Source organism: Sciurus carolinensis, chromosome 4 (genome assembly GCF_902686445.1).
Source record: "Sciurus carolinensis chromosome 4, mSciCar1.2, whole genome shotgun sequence".
Classification (NCBI taxonomy): domain Eukaryota; kingdom Metazoa; phylum Chordata; class Mammalia; order Rodentia; family Sciuridae; genus Sciurus; species Sciurus carolinensis.
The window spans coordinates 9,286,429-9,304,969 of NC_062216.1; the positions used below are offsets into that span (position 1 = coordinate 9,286,429).

The 18,541-nt window shown below is 42.0% G+C and overlaps 1 protein-coding gene across 1 annotated transcript in view; it reads left to right on the forward strand.

Moving 5' to 3' along the window:
• Kif13b (kinesin family member 13B) overlaps positions 1-18,541 on the forward strand; it is a 160,449-nt gene that overhangs the window by 102,494 nt on the left and 39,414 nt on the right. The window contains 10 exon segments of the mRNA XM_047548390.1: positions 1,424-1,581; positions 2,763-2,895; positions 6,040-6,186; positions 6,690-6,719; positions 8,117-8,216; positions 8,824-8,950; positions 9,662-9,717; positions 11,863-11,987; positions 13,118-13,294; positions 16,029-16,121. Coding sequence (XP_047404346.1) covers positions 1,424-1,581; positions 2,763-2,895; positions 6,040-6,186; positions 6,690-6,719; positions 8,117-8,216; positions 8,824-8,950; positions 9,662-9,717; positions 11,863-11,987; positions 13,118-13,294; positions 16,029-16,121 — 1,146 coding nt within the window.

Consider the following 18,541-nt stretch of genomic DNA (forward strand, 5'->3'; position numbering starts at 1 on the left):
TGTGTTTACAACAGAGAAATGTCTTCAGTGCATTAAAGATGGACAGAGAAGTTCAGGGGAGATGCTCCCAGAGGTGGAAAATGTCATGACTTTCTTAACAGAGTAAAATCCTTATTGTAAGATACTATCCTGTAAAAGTGAACTGGTTAGGCCAGGTGTTATGGTGCACTCCTGCAATCCCAGGCACTCAGGAGGCTGAGGCAGGAGGATCACAAATTGGAGGCTGGCCTTAGCAATTAAATGAGACCCTGCCTCAAAATAAAAAGCAAAAGAGAGTTGGGGATATAGCTCAGTGGTAGCAAGCACCCTTGGGTTTAATCCCCAATATCTCTCACACACACACACACACACACACACACACACACACACACACGTGTGCACAAGGACAGGTTGGGAAAATTCCTTTTTTGGGCTCATAATCATTATTTTCTTTTATTGGAAATGACATCTAAAAGCTGGAAAAAGTCATTTTTGCAACATATTGCTACCTTATTAAAGGTAAAAACTTTTTTTTTTTTTTGCACAGTGCTGGGGATTGAACCCAGGGACTTGTGCTTGCAAGGCAAGCACTCTACCCACTGAGCTATATCCCCAGCCTCGAAGGTAAAAACTTACATCAAGTTATTATAAATCATTATAATACTTCATGGAGTTAGTTGTTCTTTTAAGAAATAGATTCCAAAATATTGCCAACAAAATACAATACAGTGCTGTTCTTACATACTAGAATTTCAAAGTGGAAGGTTTTAAAATCAAAGGTCAAATATTTCTCTGATGCAGAAGCTAATCCAAAATAAGGTGGCAGGGGATAAAAAATAGAAGAAAGATCAGTGGAGTAGACAAAGGAGAATGAAGGGACGGGTGGAAGAGTAGGGAAAGGTGAAGAGTAGGGAAAGGGAACAGTGGAATGGATCTGACCTAACTTTCCCAAGTACATATACGAATATACCACAGTGAATCTCACCGTCATGTACATCCACAAGACACTAAAAAAAAAAAAAAAAAAAAACACCTATAAGTAAGTAGCAGAAAGGTCAGTAGAGCAGAGGGAAAGGAATGAGGAGGGAAGAGGAGAGGGGAAGGGGAAATCTTGGGAGATTGAATTGGAACAAATTATAATGATGTCAAAATAAGTTCTATGTCACGTATAACTAAAAAGAACCAATTTAAAAAGTACATTCTAAAAGAAAAAAAGTAGAAAGTTTTAAAACTCAGTAAACTTAAAGGTAAGAACCTTTGACCACCCAAGCATTCCCCAGGGGTTCTGTGACAACTCTGCTCTGTAACAGAAGCATTCTGTTTTCTGTTTCTTCTCTCCTTGATAAAATTTAAGTATATAAGTAATTGTAGGATGTCTTGCATATAAGTAATTGTAAGATTACCAGAAAGTGCTTTTATTTTGTAATGAACTGTTGTGTTTCAGGAGTTTTCTGTTAACATCACAGAAGACTTCATTGAGCATCTTTCTGAAGGGGCCTTGGCAATTGAAGTATATGGACATAAAATGAATGACCCTCGGAAAAACCCAGCCTTGTGGGATTTGGGAATCATCCAGGCAAAAACACGAAGTCTTCGGGACAGGTGAATCTTGGATATCCATCTAATTCCACTTACAATTTAAAAACATTGCTGTAGACGCATACTGCTGTTTACAAAGCTTACTCTTTCCTGAGCATTACCAGGTCCCAGGGGTTAGACATGTTGCGTGCAGGGCGTACATCTCACAGTTACATTCCTTAGGGCAGTGAACTTTGAAGAATGATGTGAGAAAGTTAAGTATGTGGCTGTTTAAGAAGAAATAGTGAAATTAATGTGGGGGATGGTCACTTATCACTGTGAATTATTTCTAATTAATCAGCTTTGGAGAATGAATGGAGATCTGCAGCATTAAGTTTACTGTCTTTAACTCGAAGTTCTTTCTGAGTGGCATCAGTGATGGAGGGAGCCTTGTTGTTGACTTTATTTATTTTTTTAATATTTCGTTTTAGTTTAGGTGGACACAATACCTTTATTTTATTTTTATGTGGTGCTGAGGATCGAACCCAGGGCCTCATGCGTGCTAAACAAGTGCTCTACCACTGAGCCACAACCCCAGCCCCTTGTTGCTGACTTTAAAAGGAAGATTTAAAAGGGAATGACTGATGGGGCCGGGGTTGTGGCTCAGTGACAGAACCCTTACCTCACATGTGTGGGGCACTGGGTTCAATCCTCAGCACCACATAAAAAAGGTGAATAGTGAAATAAAGGTATTGTGTCCATCTACAACTAAAAAAAATAAAGGGAATGACTGAAATAGAAGATGCTTTCTTTCATTTAATTATAGACAAGAACCAGATTTTCTTTCTTTTTTAATTTTTTTATTTAGAAAGTTTTGGCCAATTAGGAGATTTTTTTTCTTGACTTGTCAGGTCACTGGAGTGGACAGCGCTACCTTCATTTGTTTATAAGAAGGTAGTCCCTGTACTTGTTCTGTACATCTCACTAGAATTCTCTGGTTTTTGAGCAACCACTTTGAAATAGATTTTGTCGTTATCATATCTTTCTAAGCAAATAAAAAGGAAACACTTCTAGTCCTGATACCAAGTTAGTTTAACCTTGCTGTTCATTGTGTTTATCAGCACATACTTGTATATTTCTCAATGAACCATGGATCAGGCACCCATTTGGCGATCATTTTAGTTTCTAAGTCTCCTGTGTAGGATCCTAAGCTGCCTGTATTGGAGAACAAATGTGACTTCCCAAGAACTGCCTCTTTTTCCTAGGTGGAGTGAAGTCACCAGGAAATTAGAATTCTGGGTTCAGATCTTGGAACAGAATGAGAATGGTGAATACTGCCCTGTTGAAGTGATTCCTGCCAAGGATGTCCCGACAGGAGGGGTCTTCCAACTCCGGCAGGTAACAAGACTGTGAATGATCTTATTAAAGTCTTTGGCACCAGAAGGCCTAATTTTGTATCCATATTCTCTCTCTCCTCTCTCTCTCTCTCTCCTCTCTCTCTCTCTCTCTCTCTTCTCTCTCTCTTCCTCTCCTCTCTCTCCTCTCCTCTCTCTCTCTCTCTTATTTTGTTTTTGGTGGTGCTGGGGACCAAACCCAGAGTCTCATGGATGCTGTTCAAGCACTCTATCTCTGAGCTACATGTTGGATTCTTTTTAAGAGAAATGTTGATGGCTGATGATGGTATCTAGACTGGCCAAGTCTATATCTTACATTAAAATAATTTCCTACTTCACATGCATTTACTTTCCTTGTCATGAGTCTTGCTATTTATAATATTTTGAAACCAACTTCTGTTGGGTTATGAAAAAGATAAACTTTAAAGAAAAACTTAGAATTACATAAAACAAACATGAAGCAGCATTATCACATTCATGAAAACAAGGAGAAGAGTTCTGCCATGGCAGGCAGAACTGGGTTCAGGGTCAACGTGCTGGTCCTACAGGGTCCCAGCTGTGCACCTGTAGGCATGTCCACTGCCCTCTGCCCTTCACCTGCAGTATGGAGAGATGGCAACACCCATGCCATGGGACTGGGGTAAGGATTAAGAGGGATGCTGTGTATGAAGCACAGTGCTTGGCACACATAGGTGTTAAACAGACGCAGCTGAGTAAATGTGAATGCATGCCAGATCCACCTAGCAGAGAAATATGTGACCATAGTTCCTCGACCTCAGGCACATTCCTATCTGCCAGTCTGTTCTGCCAACTGACAGTGAAAGGGGAAGTCTTCATATAATTTCATAAATGATTTGGAAATACCCTTTTTGCTGTGCTGTGCATTAGTTCATCATTTAGCAGACTACCATATCCTATGAGATTTTTCCATAGTTTAAAATAAAAGTAGCTCTAAAAAATGAACATTATAAGCATTCAAATCCAAACATGAGAAAGGTTAAAAGAAAGAGAATGTTTGCTCAACTATTTAAGTTTCTAAGTGTCTATATAAGAAGGAAGATGAAAAGCACTTCTTTTGGACCCCAGCAAATGAATATGAGCAGGTGCACTCACTATAGGCAAGGAACTGAAAGCAAGAGATTGGTTTAAATTGCAGCATGATACATATACATAAAGTAGAATTCTGGTCTGTGGAGGACTTCTTTCTCTGGACATCTGTTAAGATGTATATCTTCCTTGGCTGCCTTAGAAATTCATTACTGGACACAAGACAGGGTGATGTTTCTACCATTTAGTGTCAATTGGATATTTAGGTGTTGGTCATGCTTCTGATACCCTTTACTAAGAGTGTTTAAAGATCACTGGGTTTGTCAGGAAAGGCTTTTTTGAAGGATGTGTCTCTTTATTTGGTTGCCAGAAAGCATCACTTGAGGTCTGGGAAGGTTTCTCCTATACAGATGGCAAGAATAAAGACGCAAGGCTGTACTTGGGTCTCTTTGTGCAGAGTCACATGTGTGAGGAACTGGAAGCAGAAGAGGATGGCAGAAGCTCGGGGCAGGTGGTTGAGAGGGCCTCCAACACAAGGCTCACCTGAGTTGAATATGTCTGAACATTAGGACATATTCTTCTTGAACAGGAAAGTGGCAGAGGACAGCTGATGTGCTTAGCCACATGGAAACTGCTGTAGGCAGCAAGTGCTGGGTGGGATATCAGCAGTCCCCACAAGTTCAGCGTCGTATTTGAAGTGCACTTTGCAGAGGTTTCCTGTGGAGCAGTAAGCCATTCCTCCTCAGCCCTCCTCCCCTGCCTCTCCATAACCAGAATCTTCCTTTGTCAATATGCACCCTTTACATGTTTAAAACAGGTTACTTTCTGGCTTAGAAGGTAGAAAGTTGAAATATTAGACTATTAAAATATTTTCTGAGGAATTTTTCCACAGAATATCTCATGCATAGTCCTTGGAAAATATCAACTCAAAAGATATCTGTATCTTATGTGCTCAAACGCAACTTGATAGGATCAATGCCTAAGTAGATTTTCCTGATCATGCAAAGCTCCCAGGAGCTGAAGTCCAATGGAAGAAGGCAAGAGTAATTGATTTGAAACCAAATATTTAGATTCCATTTTCATATTCTGTTTTCTGTCCCTAACATTTGTAAACTAAGTTTGAAGTCAGTAATTTGAGAATACTGGGAATTCTTTCTGACTGTTACATCATGGTAAATACATGGAGTCACATAGGATTTACTCAGAAAACAGGTTTAAGTAGGAACAGCTTCTTTCTGATCGGTTCATTTTGCAGTTTAATTTAAAATTATTTTTATTCTGGGATTAGGGCAGTGATTCCAAGGTAGTGTTTGCCTTTCTTGTTTCTAACTGATGCTTGCTTTTTAGAACTAGGTTGTATTGTGTCTCCTTGGTTAACTGCTCTTTGACTTGGCATGCCATGCATGTTTTCCCACAGTGATATTTTAGTGACTACATAGTGTTTCATTATGCATGCCAGCTTATTTAAATAGGTATAAATACTGTACATTTAATTTATATCTATTTTTTGTTCTTTGCAGTACTTTTAAATTCTTTATAAAAATGCATGATTATTTACTTAGAACATATCCCTACAAAGTTGGTTCTGGGGCATGGGATACTTATATTTTTAAGTCATATTGTCCTGGAGAAAGCTTGCACCAGTTTAATTTCTTGCCCTACAGTGTTTGAAATTGTCTGCCTTGTAAACCTGGGCAGTATTGGAAATTGCCTGTTTGAAATATAATTGCTAGCTTAACAAGCAGATATAAAAGTGTGCCATGTTTAATTTGTATGTGTTTGATTATCAGATAAGTTGAACATCTTTTATTAGACAACTGTTTACATTTCCTTTGTTAGAATGTTTTCTTTTAATGTTTCTTTTTATTGAAGAAATATATAAACCAAATGTTTATTCTGTGTCTTTTTACTTGCTAACAAGGAATGTAAGTTTTCCTGACTGGTTTTGGATTTGTATTTTAATACCTAATATATTAAGATATGGTGAAATCTGTCTCCAAAGTTAAATGTTTTTCTCAATGTGAACCTGTAGGGGTCTCTCTAAACCAGTTTTTTGGAAATAAGAAACCAATTTTTAGACTTTAAATTCTTTGTGATCCAGGGGCAGTCCCGGCGAGTTCAAGTTGAAGTGAAGTCTGTGCAGGAATCTGGGACTTTACCGTTGATGGAAGAATGTATATTGTCAGTCGGCATTGGATGTGTCAAAGTCAGACCACTCAGGTCCCCCAAAACTCTTGAGGCCTTCCATGTAAGTTTCTGTGCCTGTTTTAGGCTTGTTAAAAGACAAACCCAGACCAGAGTCTTTTGGAACCTTGGCACACTGTGTTCCGTGAACAGTTCTGTCTGCATTGCCTTTTTGATATGGCAAGCTGAGGGTTAAAACTCCTTAACCTCCACACCTCCCCAGTGCGTGGTGATTAGCCTCTCAGCACTGCAGCCCCTCTGCAGAACCCCCCACTGGCTTGTGAAGCCTACTTGCCAGCAGGGGTTTGATTTTCCCTGGCGAGTGGGACTGTAAGCCCAGCAGGGAAAGTATTGTACTGGATCTGAAAAGGTCAAACAGTTCTTTTCACCCCCAACCCCCAGGGGCTCAAGGTTTCCCTCCACTTCCTGACAACTGTAAAGCTCAGAGTGAGGGTGCTGTAGGTGGGAGGTGACACAGTATAATTAAACAGAGGAAAGATTCAGTGTATCCAATTCTTGGATAAATAATTCTTGTTTCGATTCTCCATGATGCATTTTTTCTTTTAGGAGGAAGAGGAGGACATGGACAGCTACCAGGTAATTGAGCATCGGTTAGCCTGTCAACTTGATTCAAGTACATAATTACACATTCCAGGAGCTTGTTGTGGTGCTACTTAATAATTAAGTAATTTTGGTTCAAATGGTGCATTTTCTTAAAGTAACACAGAGTAGGAGACAGTATTGTATCATGGTCATGAAGCAGGTGTTAGGAGCAGGACATCACTTTCCTTCCCCACACCCAGAGCTCCCCATCCCATCTCCTAAAGAGCTATTTCCCAGCTGCTCTTCCCTGGCCTCTCCTTGAGTGGAGTCACTGCCCCTGCCCCTGTTGAGTCGTCACCCTGAACGTGGTCCAGCCCTAGGCGTTTTTCCTTATTCGAAGCCAATTCTCCCTGAATGCCCACTTCTGGAGTCATCCAGGGTTTTTGTAGTTTTATTTTTTTACCTTTTCATTCCCTAATCTGCCAGATTTTGTTTATGTCTGTGAAGTTTCAGCTTGTTAGTCATCCTTTAGGACTGTCTCAGCTCTGTGGAGCCTGATTATGTCATCCAGTGTAGTCATTCTCCTGGTTTTGCATCATTCTAATTTGATAGAAACGTCTGTTTTCCTATAAGTCACTGATAAAACACATTGTATCAGATGGTGTTAAATTCAGAGTCCTGTGGCACAGCAACAGAGACCTCTTTTAGTCTGACATTATTCCCTTAATCACTGCTCTTTGGTCGTGTATTTGAGTCCTCTGTGATTTCACTCAAGTTCCTCCATGTTGTCCACAAGAATGTCATGGGCTATTTGGTTAAGTGCCCTAGTGAAATCCAGATACATGGCATCTGCAGGATTCCACTGACCGACCCGGTCTTGTAACCTTATTACAAAGGAAATGAGGGAAGATTGGCGTGCTTACAGGTGTTGACTGGTAGAGTTGTTAGTCTGCTGATAATCCCTGTCCTCTTGCCATCCCCTGAAATACACAATAAGGGGAACAGTGTTTACATGAATTTTCCTGAGAGCCTAGTGAGACCTGTGGGAGTAGAGGTTGTAACATTTAAAGCCCCTTCTGATGGTCCTGGGCTATGTAAATCTGAAGATTATTGAATACAATTTGTAAGTTCTTTCCAGCAAAGAGACCTTGTAACTTGCAACTTCCTTGCTTGGAGTTCTGTCCCATGAGCCAGTAGAAATAAAACTGGCTTGGGTGCCAGAGAAATTCCTTTCAGAAATAATCCTATTCTAGAAGAGAATGCTTAAGACTCTCAGAGTTTTACTTCTGAATTGTGTAGAGGCATCTGGTGGTGCTAATAATGAAACAATTGTGAAATATTCACATTTTTTAACCCTGTTGGAGAAAGGTGGACTAGAGCATCGGTTTCATGAATATTGTCTTGACATCATATTGAATGTGGTGAGTATGCTTTCCCTTATTTTCTTTCAGGATCGGGATTTAGAGCGACTACGTAGAAAATGGCTGAATGTGTTAACAAAGCGTCAAGAGTACTTGGATCAACAGCTACAAAAGCTCGTCAGCAAACCTGGTAGGAAGAGCAACTGAGCATTTTCCTCCCTGCAGTTGGTGCATAGTTAACCCCCATTTGTAGCCACGTGAATTAAGAGCCTGTAACAGTAATGTGGACGGCAAGAGCATATGAGTGTGACTCCTGGTTTGTTTCATGTCCCTTCAAGAGAACATTCATCCAGTTGTGATAATGTGTTATAGAGTGCAGTGGGCAAAGCACATACATACCTCAGAAACAGCTTCAAGAAAGGTGCCCAATTCCCAAGTGCTCTACTGGGCCAGGTCACCACGTGCTCATGGACTAAAGGGCCTCTCCATGGGAGCTCAGCTGGCCTCTACTTGGGTTAGCTCTTTTCACTAGTGAGCACTCACTAGCCAGCAACTAAAACACATGAAATCAAGGACAGATGTGGAAATACTAAGTAGCATTTCCGGATCAGAGATGCCCTCTACCACTGAGCTCTGCCCCCTGCCTTTATATTTTATTTTTGAATTTAAGACAGGATCTCCCTAAATTGCCCAGTCTTGCCCTGAACTTGTGGTCATCCTACCGTGGCCTCTTGAGTTGCTGGGATTCCTGGTGTGCACCCCCACTCCTGACCTAATCCTCATTCTTGATATTCTAGATAAAACAGAGGATGATGCTGACCGTGAGGCACAACTCCTAGAGATGCGGTTGACTCTAACCGAAGAAAGGAATGCTGTGATGGTCCCCTCTGCTGGCAGTGGCATTCCAGGGGCTCCGGCAGAGTGGTAGGAACCCCTCAATTCTTGTGGAGTTCTGAGCACTCTCTAACCCCCTACTTTCCATTTGAGTTCTGTGTGTGCTGCTGCTAATGGAAGATTCATAATAGCATGTGAGGACAGAGTCGTTTGAATTAAAAGAACTATTAAATTATTTTCATGAGTAGAATAACTGTGGTCTAAAATAGCTGCTTTATTAAATAATATTGTTATTGGCCAAAGTAATTAAGATTTCTGAGAACTTAAATCAATATTTAGTACCACTGCACTTAGCATTAAAAAAATAGTTAATATGTTAATTATTTGGATCATTCATTCCCTTAAAAGAATGTTCAGTCATAAGAAAATTGCATCTGCCCCAGTTTTTGGTTTTGGTACCAACTTAAACTGTTTCATCAGCAAATATTCTGTGCCACTTCATAGAAATTAAAAATACTAAGTTAAGCCACATAGAATCCTTATGTATGTTCTTTAATAAGAAAGTGAGTTGAAATGGGATTTTAAACAGTGAGTGGGTCCTGCAGACCAGTTCTAGTGTGAGCATAAGAAGCAGCAGTTACAGTTCAGTCTCTGTGGCATCTCTCATGTTAAATTATAGGAGACCAGTGCCCAGGTGTTGTGGCCTAGACCTGGGCTAGCCCAGAGTGTGTGTGGAGACCATGTCCTCAAGTGTTCTGCTGAACCTGCTGTACTAGAGGAGTGTTTATCTCTGTGTTTCAGGACGCCAGTGCCTGGGATGGAAGGCCACATTCCTGTTATATTCCTTGACCTAAATGGTAAGTTTGAGGAGTTTTTGAAGGCTTACGTGGGCAAATCAGGTAACACTCAGATACTAAGTGTGTCCCTAGGCAACCTGTCATCCTGAGGTTAGAGGCAGTTTTTTGTGGCCCACACATTCTGATGCTGTACAAAGACTGATTTGTTTGTCAGTCTTATTTTTCTAATAGCAGTAGGCATGCTTCATTACCATGTCTTCTCACATTTCACTGCTGCAACCCCTAATTCTATGTGCATGCTTCCCCTTTCAGTTTAGGGTGGTAGTGATATTCCTCTGCATTAAAAGTGTTTTCTTCTTAAATGGATGCAGTAGTGCACACCTGTAATTCCAGTGATTCCAGAGGCCAAGGAAGGAGGATTGCAAACTCAAGGCCAGCCTCAGCAACTTAGTGAGACCCTGTCTGAAAATAAAAAATAAGAGACTGAAGATGTGGCTCAGTGGTAGGGCATCCTGGGTTCAGTCCCCAGTACCACACACACAAAAAAACTATTCTTTGGCAAAGTCTTTTCTCTGGAAAGGACTAATAAATAGTGATGCTATGTAGCATGTTTTCTTCACATTATATAATAAGTTTCTTACTTTTTCTGTGAGTTCTTGTGCATCATTCCTGGATTGTGGTTTTGGTTTTTTCTTTTTTCTTTCTTTCTCTCTTTCTTTTTTTTTTTTTTTTTTTTGGTAAATAACTGTTGTCTGCTTCCCCCACAATGTACTCTGCCTGTAGGAGGAAAAATAGGAAGAGAAAAGGTAACTTAAGGAGCTAAAAATAAGTCAAATTTTAGCAAATTCCTGCAACTTCTGCAGAAGAACTGGGTGTGAAGGTTAAGACCTGGAGGTAGACAAGTCATGTGTCCTTGGTGGACCCCCTTCCATTGAGCAGAGAGGGAGTTGTGATGTGCCAGGTGCTCAGCATCTGTGCCCCTGAGCTCGCTCACATGGAAGAGTTTCACATTTACAGAGTTAGAGGACTGGGTCCTGCTATTGTATGTCTGTCCCCATGATAGGTGGGAGCTCTTTGTTTTTTTAAGTATTGCTGCAAGACTCAGTCCCGCCTGTTGTTCTCTTGAACCTTGGAGATTGAGGATGACTTTGATCTATTCTGAAGTTAGGCTTCCTAGCTACGTAGGTAGAGGGCCATGTGTGTGTGCAGGAGGGTGGTGTGAGAGGAGGCTGCATAAGAAAGAGGAGGAAAGAGCCTGAGGAAGGCCCTTAGTCTGGATATTTGTAGAGATGCTCAGGACTTTGTTGAGTGTTACGTTCTTGGTCCACCCAAGCCCACTTGTCCTTTTCTTTTTAAATTTTTTATTTGTTCATTTTACATTGCAGTAGGATGTATTTTGGTGTATCATACATACATGGAGTATAACTTCCCATTCTTGTGGTTGTACATGATGTGGAGTTACACTGGTCATGTATTCGTATATGAACATAGGAAAGAGGAAACTAAAATTTTAATACTTTTTCTAGACAATTATGCATAATAGTTGAGATCCACTGCCTTGCTCTGTTGCAGCTGATGTGCTCAGAATTTTCTGTGGGGTTTCTCTGGTCGTGTATTCATATATGAACATAGGAAAGTTACGTCAGATTCATTCTACTCTTTCCTGTTCCCATCTGTCCACCCCCACTTACTTTTGATGCCTGTGCGTAAGCTTAAGGTGGTTGGGGACTGGGAGAGGGCCAGGCTGGGAACGAAGTAACCACAGGGCTGTGGTGCAGTTTCTAACGAAGGCCTCCTGTTTCTGGCTCGTGTAGCCAATTGATCCTTTTGTTGAACTTAACTGTCAAGTAACTAGAATCACTGAATTATTTCTCATTTTTTCAGTGCACTAAAAGGTGAGACATTTGGGTTATAATCCTGTGATTAATGTGGATGAGTGCACCTTGGGTTACTTCTCAGGTGTCTTGGCTTGCTTTGCCTTCCATGTGAGATAAAGCATAAAGGGAACACTGAGAGTCAGATGATTTCTTCAGGCACCTTCCCACTCTAAGATCTGTGAACTCTTGATTATCATCATCATGTCATATGAGATTGCAAAGGAAATTTGAAACATAAGAATTTTAATAATGAGCACTTTGAAATTTAGTTGGTCAGGGTTATCCTTGAGAATTATCTCCAGGTTTAACAGAGCCTCTTTGCTGTCAGCTGATGATTTCAGCTCTCAGGACAACCTTGATGACCCAGAAGCTGGAGGATGGGATGCTACCCTGACTGGGGAAGAGGAGGAAGAGTTCTTTGAACTCCAGATTGTGAAACAACATGATGGAGAGGTGAGTCAAACTGAACTTAGGAGGGTCAGATAAAAGGTAGTCCCATAGACTTCCCAGGAGCCCCTTGAAGCAATTACCAAGGTGGTCATTTCAGTGTGTACACTTCTCAACAAACACAAATGGAAGCCTTTCATTCTGACTTCCAAAAAGAATGAGACTTGAACATTCCATTCTGCCTCTTCACCTTCCTCCTCCTCCTCCTGGCAAAGGATCGTGTTTGTGTGGCCAGGAGCCGTCAGTGGTCAGGAGCCATCCTGTTCTCAGCCCCTGAGGTGAAAGTTGATGCTGTTGAAGTACAGGGAGAGCACATGGCACCACGTTTGGGATTTTCTTTAAAGTTACTTCATAAAGACTTTATGAGTAGGAGGAAAAGAATAGATGAAGGCAGCGTGGTGAATCTTGATTTTAATGGTAGAATCTGTGTGATAAATCTGGGGATTTATTCCCTACTTTCTAATATGCTTGAAAAATTACATCATGAAGTGTATCAGGAAGGAAAGCTGCCATGTTCCTATGATGCAGAACTGCAATCCTGTGTGAGAACACACTTGGGCACTGGCACCTGAGCTGCAGACTGTAGGATGGGGGGCAGGCGGGCCCTTCCTCGAGGACTGTGGGACTGTTGCAGGTTAAGTTAGCTGTTGGGATATGGCAGCTACATGCAACTTGTGATCTGGGGCTGGGAAAGGGAAACATTTGAATACAGGCTACATAATAAATGATAGTATTGTATCTATGATAAATTTCCTGAATGTGGTAGCTGTCTCCCACTTACTCAAAAGTGATTCAGCAAAAATAGTATGTGTGTGTTTGTTGTGATAAAGAGAAGCAAAATTGACCAAATTGTGACAATAGGTGGATCTCAAAAGGCATATGGGAGTCCATTGTATTGACGTTTGCTACTTTCCTTGATGTTTGAGTGCTTTTTAAAATAATAATAATAATAATTAAAGAGCAAGCCGGCCAGCCAGGAAAGTCTGTTCCCTGCTCTCCAGCCTAAGGTGTTGGAGGCCATGTCCTTGCGTCCATTGTCTTTTCAGGGTGTCCTCACAGGAGGACTTCAGCCCAAGCCAAGACGGTCTTGGTTTCTTTGGAGAAAAGCACAGTCCATTGTCCTGTCTTCTCTGCAGGTGAAAGCAGAGGCCTCGTGGGACTCCGCAGTGCACAGCTGTGCCCAGCTCAGCAAGGGCACGCCTGCAGACGAGCGTGTGTTCCTGATTGTGCGAGTGACAGTCCAGCTTAGCCATCCTGCTGACATGCAGCTGGTCCTACGCAAAAGGATTTGTGTCCACGTTCATGGCCGGCAGGTGAGACTCTACTCGTGCTCCACAGTGTTTTCACCACAACCCGCCTGTGACCAGGGCTATGGAGCAGTCACTCTGGCCTGTCCAGGCATTGTCTAGGTGAGTGACTGTCCCATCACCATGCTTTCTCCAGTCCCCAAACTGTCATTCTGACTTCCTTCTAACTAACATTTGATTGTTACAGTGAATCTCTTTTAGGGTAGATTCACCAATTATAGCCGTTCTCTTGGGTGCTTCAGAGCCCTGTCAAGGGCCGGTTCAGTGGTCCTGTTGCCACTTCTTGCTGTTCCCTGGCAGATCAGCTGTTAGTTTATCAGCATAGGCTGCTTACCCTTCTCTTTCCAGGCCTTGCTTCCCTTGCAGTCCTTGTCTTTGGGTTAAAAAGGTGAGTACGAAATGGTATGGGACTGTAAAGGGCCAGAGTCGCCTCACCAGAGCTCCCAGAGCAGGTGACTGCCCTGCGCTGTGCTGAGCGCTGAGGAGTGGGCCTCTCCACGTGCCGACACCAGGCTTCAGACCGAGGGAGGGATGGCCGTGTCGAGGAGTATGGGTTTGAGTTGGCACCTTACCCACAGGGCATTTGGCAGGCGCAGGAGGAAACCACTTGTGCAGAGGTGCTGAGGGAGGGCCAGGGCTGCTGGGGGACTTGGGGAGCGCAGCAGGGTGAGGTGGGCCCCATGCCAAGGAGTGTGGCTTCCCTTGTGGTACCAGCTGGGTTGCGAAGGACCTTGTGCCTAGCAAAGGGTTAGGAGGGAACATCTAGCAGAGAATTTAGACTCCATGGCTTTTCAAATGTAAGGATCTGGGAGGTCGACCCTCGGATCCTAGTTAACTGTCTCACTCCCTTTTGTGAGGCGTTCTCAAACTGACTAAAGCGAGGACAGATGAAAATCAATCTTTTCATTTAAAAGAGCACCAGTCATGGTTGACAGACTCCTAGATGTAATCTCCACCCCTAAAAATTAATCTTTAGTTCTAAATGTCACACTGATATCAATCTTTGAAATGAAGACTGGCGGTAATGCTGTTGAAATTGCAGCTCTTTAACTGCCAGTCCCACATACATAAGACCCAGGCCACAGGGTGAGCCACAGACGCACACTTGAGTCTTCCAAGCACACTCACGTCTCCCTCCCTTCTTGAGTCTGGAAGGGCTTGAAGGAGACAAGCTGCTCTTACGAGCATTTTTTTTTTTTTTTTCAATTGTAAACAAATGGGGTACAAGTTGTTTTTCTGGTTGTACATGAAGTAGAGGCGTACCATTTGTGTAATCATACATTTACATAGGGTAATGATGTTTGATTCATTCTGTTATTTTTCCCTCCCCCCCACCCCTCCCACCCCTCCTACCCCTCCTACCCCTCTTTTCCCTCTACACAGTTCCTCCTTCCTCTATTCTTGCCTCCCTCCCACCCCGCTCTTAGGAGCATTTTGAAGAATGGTTTTCCATTCCAAATTGCCCATCCTGGTTGTCAGGTCCTGAACCTGCCTGGCATGGCCACCCATCCTGCAGCATCCCCCACAGAGAGGGCACATTCTAGGGACCATTTTCCACTGTTTGTTTTTACTGTAGGGACAATGATTTGCCAGTTTTCTTCCTGGTATTTTTAAGATGTGCATTTTCTTTCCCATCTTAGATATTTCACTGCTATACGTTGCTTCTTTACAGCAAGAACAGGAACTTCCACATGACCCCTTTTGTGCAAGTTAGCATCATTAATTCCATGCAAATAGAAAATAAAAGAGTGCGATAACAAGGGCATTCACACTGCCCCCACTACCCACAAAGAAGCAGTAGCTCAGATTTAGCTCAGAGCCACCCACCACCTACAGTGGACCTGACCTTGGCTCCACACTGAGACCAGAGTCCAGGCGTGAAGGATAAAGTAGATGGTCTCTGCATTCTGAGGGGCTCAGATCTTTTAAAAATTGAATACAGATCATTGAATGGGAAATAAGTTCTTACTAGGTTTGTGAAATTATGTATTTTTGAGACTAAACGGCTTGATTTTTCTCTTTCCTTTGGGTTTGTTTTTTATTTTTTGCTGTCTCTGCCTTACGTTTTGCATGGGGAAAAGGGCTGCATGCCCATTTCCTTTTCTCTCTCATCCTTATCTTTATTCACCAATTGTATTCCGCCCTCATCGCTGCTCTCTTCAACCTCTACAGGATGTTCAGTCTTAGCAGCATCTCCAAATGAGTCATCTATGCATTAATTCAACAGTTCAATTCTTAACTGTGCAAAGAGCGCAGTCAGCATAAACAATGACCAGGCACTCTTAAATCATTCTTTATAATGATCCTGCTTTGGTCAAGAATTTAATGCCTGAACTTGTCAATATTCATGGTACAAAATGTCCATCCTGCTGGGAGGGAGAAGCATGGCTTCACCAGTCCTTGCTTACATCCTCGTTGGAAGGTCATTTTGTTGTGTTTTATTTTTGTAGCATTGAAGCAGAGTTTATCCAGATGCTAGGGGCCAGTTTTCAACTTCAGGTCTGTCTTCATGTGCTGAGCAGGGGACCTGTCACCCTGAAGGCTCCTAGTCAGCTGGTTCTGTGCAGGAGAGAACATTGAGGAAGCTGTTCTTAGTGGTGTGGATTTCATTGCCTTACATTGGAAATGTGCTGTTTTTACTTGGTCAGAATGAACACAGTATCCTTTTTGCTGTTTCTGTGCTAATGCAAACTCAGTATTTGGGCAGAAAACATTATCTTCTGTTTTTGTTTTTCTCTAGGGTTTTGCTCAAAGTCTCCTAAAAAAGATGTCTCATCGAAGCTCTATTCCTGGATGTGGAGTGACCTTTGAAATTGTCTCCAATATTCCAGAGGTGAAGGATCATATGCAATTTGAATATACTAAAAATAAGAACTTAATAAGTGATAACTCCCTGAAAATTCACCTACACAAGAAATACATATTAAATGAAAATGTGTACTTAGGGAAATGCTGGAGGTTTCTGGAGGAATTTCCTAATCTCAACTCATAGCACAATGAATTTATGGCCTTAACAGTTCTAGATTGTGTTTTGTTAAAGAACTTTCTTTTGAAAAACATCTCAGCACCTTTTTGCTCATGCAAACAGAAGTCAGACGATAGTGATGTGGTGTTACCCTCAGGGAACCAGCCTAGCCCAGTGTTGAGATTTGTGCAGGATTTTGGAATCAAACAAGTTTTATTCTTGTCTCTAATTAGCAAAGTGAACTTGGGTAAATTGCTTTGAACCTAATTTTTTTTCAAACAGGGTTAGTGATACATTCTGTGCTGGGTTGTTTTTAAGGGTTAATGAGACAGTATGTGTAAAATGTAGTCCATGTACTGGGCTGCAAGTCACAGCTGCTGTTGTGATTGTTACATAAGTATTAATATTTTACTACCACTTTTACTATTTCCCTTTTTGAACTAGTTGAGATATTCTGAGGATTCAGATGATTCTGAGGACTTGGTGATAGAAACGTGCTGAGGATGTGGCTTGTGCACACTTCCTAGCACTTAACCCCTGAACTGAGCTTCATTTGCTAGGCTGTGCATGGAGGTATCCCTTGCAGGGGCAGAAGTGTGGGTCCTCAAAAGAGGACTCTGAAAACACAAAGAGGAGTGGTTCCTTCTCCCTCTCTCAATGTCAAAGGGGAAATGAGCACTGACAGATTTCCTGGGGAGTGAAGAGGTGGGGACGGAGGCCCGACCCCCACCCCCCATCAGCACTGCATCTTGATCTTCATACCATACCTCAGGGTTTGCTGATGGATTCTGCTGCATGTTTGAGTTGTAGGTGGGCAATATATGTTCTAAGGCAGGAGCCAGACTCTGAGAGGGGAACAAGTAGACTACACAGTGCTTGAGTTTCACTCTAGATCTCTTGTATTACAAGACTGACTTTCCTCTCCAACAGTGTCCAGTGGTTCTCTTCCAGATTTTTAAAGTTAAACTTAGATAAAAAAAACATTAACTACTTGCTGTTTAAGTTGGAACTTCCCGAGCATTTAGAAATTAACATGTTTGCAGAGTTGAACCCACTGTATAATCTTTGACCTGCAGTAGATCACACTCTCTGCTTCATTTGTTTGTAAGATTTAAAACAAGTAAACTTACACGTTTAGCTGGAGTCCTAACATTTATTCCCTGTATGTAAAGGTTTTCTGCTTTTCCAGTCTTGGACCCTTATTCTATAGATGACTTGCCTGTGGCAGAGAAATAGGGACAGCATTTGGAACTGTTTTCCTCTTTTCCTTTTCTCTTTACAGCTCCCTCCTCTGTCCTTAGAATTTTCTTATTTTCTTTAAAAGTGCTTTTAGGGGGCTGGGGAGATAGCTCAGTCGGCAGAGTGCTCGCTTTGCAAGCACAAGGCCCTGGGTTCGATCCCCAGCACTGCCAAAAAAAAAAAAAAAAAAAAAAAAAGTGCTTTTATTTTTCAGTTAGTAGTTTTAAAAGGGAAGACACTTGGGGCAGTCAGCTTGGAGAGAGAGATACCATCATGAGATGAGGTGTTGTAGCCAGCTGAGCTTCTGAGTTGCAGAGCCTCTTTGCCATAGTATCAAATCCTGATGATGAAGGAAAAGGGAAATTTAAAGCTTGTGTGAAGATTAGACTTAGATATAAAATGAGAAGAACCTTTAAAAAGTTAGGTTTGATTACGTGAAAAAAGTCCCACATGTTCCTTGTGTTCCAGGTTACAGAAACCATTAGAAAGGAGTGGTTCTGGCCTGGGGATATAGTTCAGTTGGTAGAGTGCTTGCCTTGCAAGCACAAGGCCCTGGGTTCAATCCCCAGTACCGCAAAAAAAAAAAAAAAAAAAAAAGAAAGGAGTGGTCCTGGCCAGACAGCAACAAGACAGGTTCTATCTCTCTCTACGAAACTCTGCTCCCTGCAGCCACTCGTGCGTTCTGTGTGGGCTGGTGAGGGGAGTCGTCAGTGCTTTCAGGGGTCAAGGCACAAGACCTCTTCTCGCCTCCTTCACTAATCGTGGCTGACTCCTCTCTTCATGGTTATGACAGGCCCAGAGGAGGATTTAGGAGGCAGTATCTTGGTGAACTTAAGCCAGCTGATGAATCCTTCCATATTTGATCTGTTCTAAGACTCATTTAGAATTTTAAAAAATCTCTGAAGTTAGAATGCCTCATAACTGATGGGTATCTTAAAACTAATTGGCATTCCTTTTTTCCTTAATTGTGTATAAAATGTTTGTCCTATGTTGATGGCATTTGGATGTGGTGGCATCTGGATGTGCATTGTGTAGTTTTTGATACTATT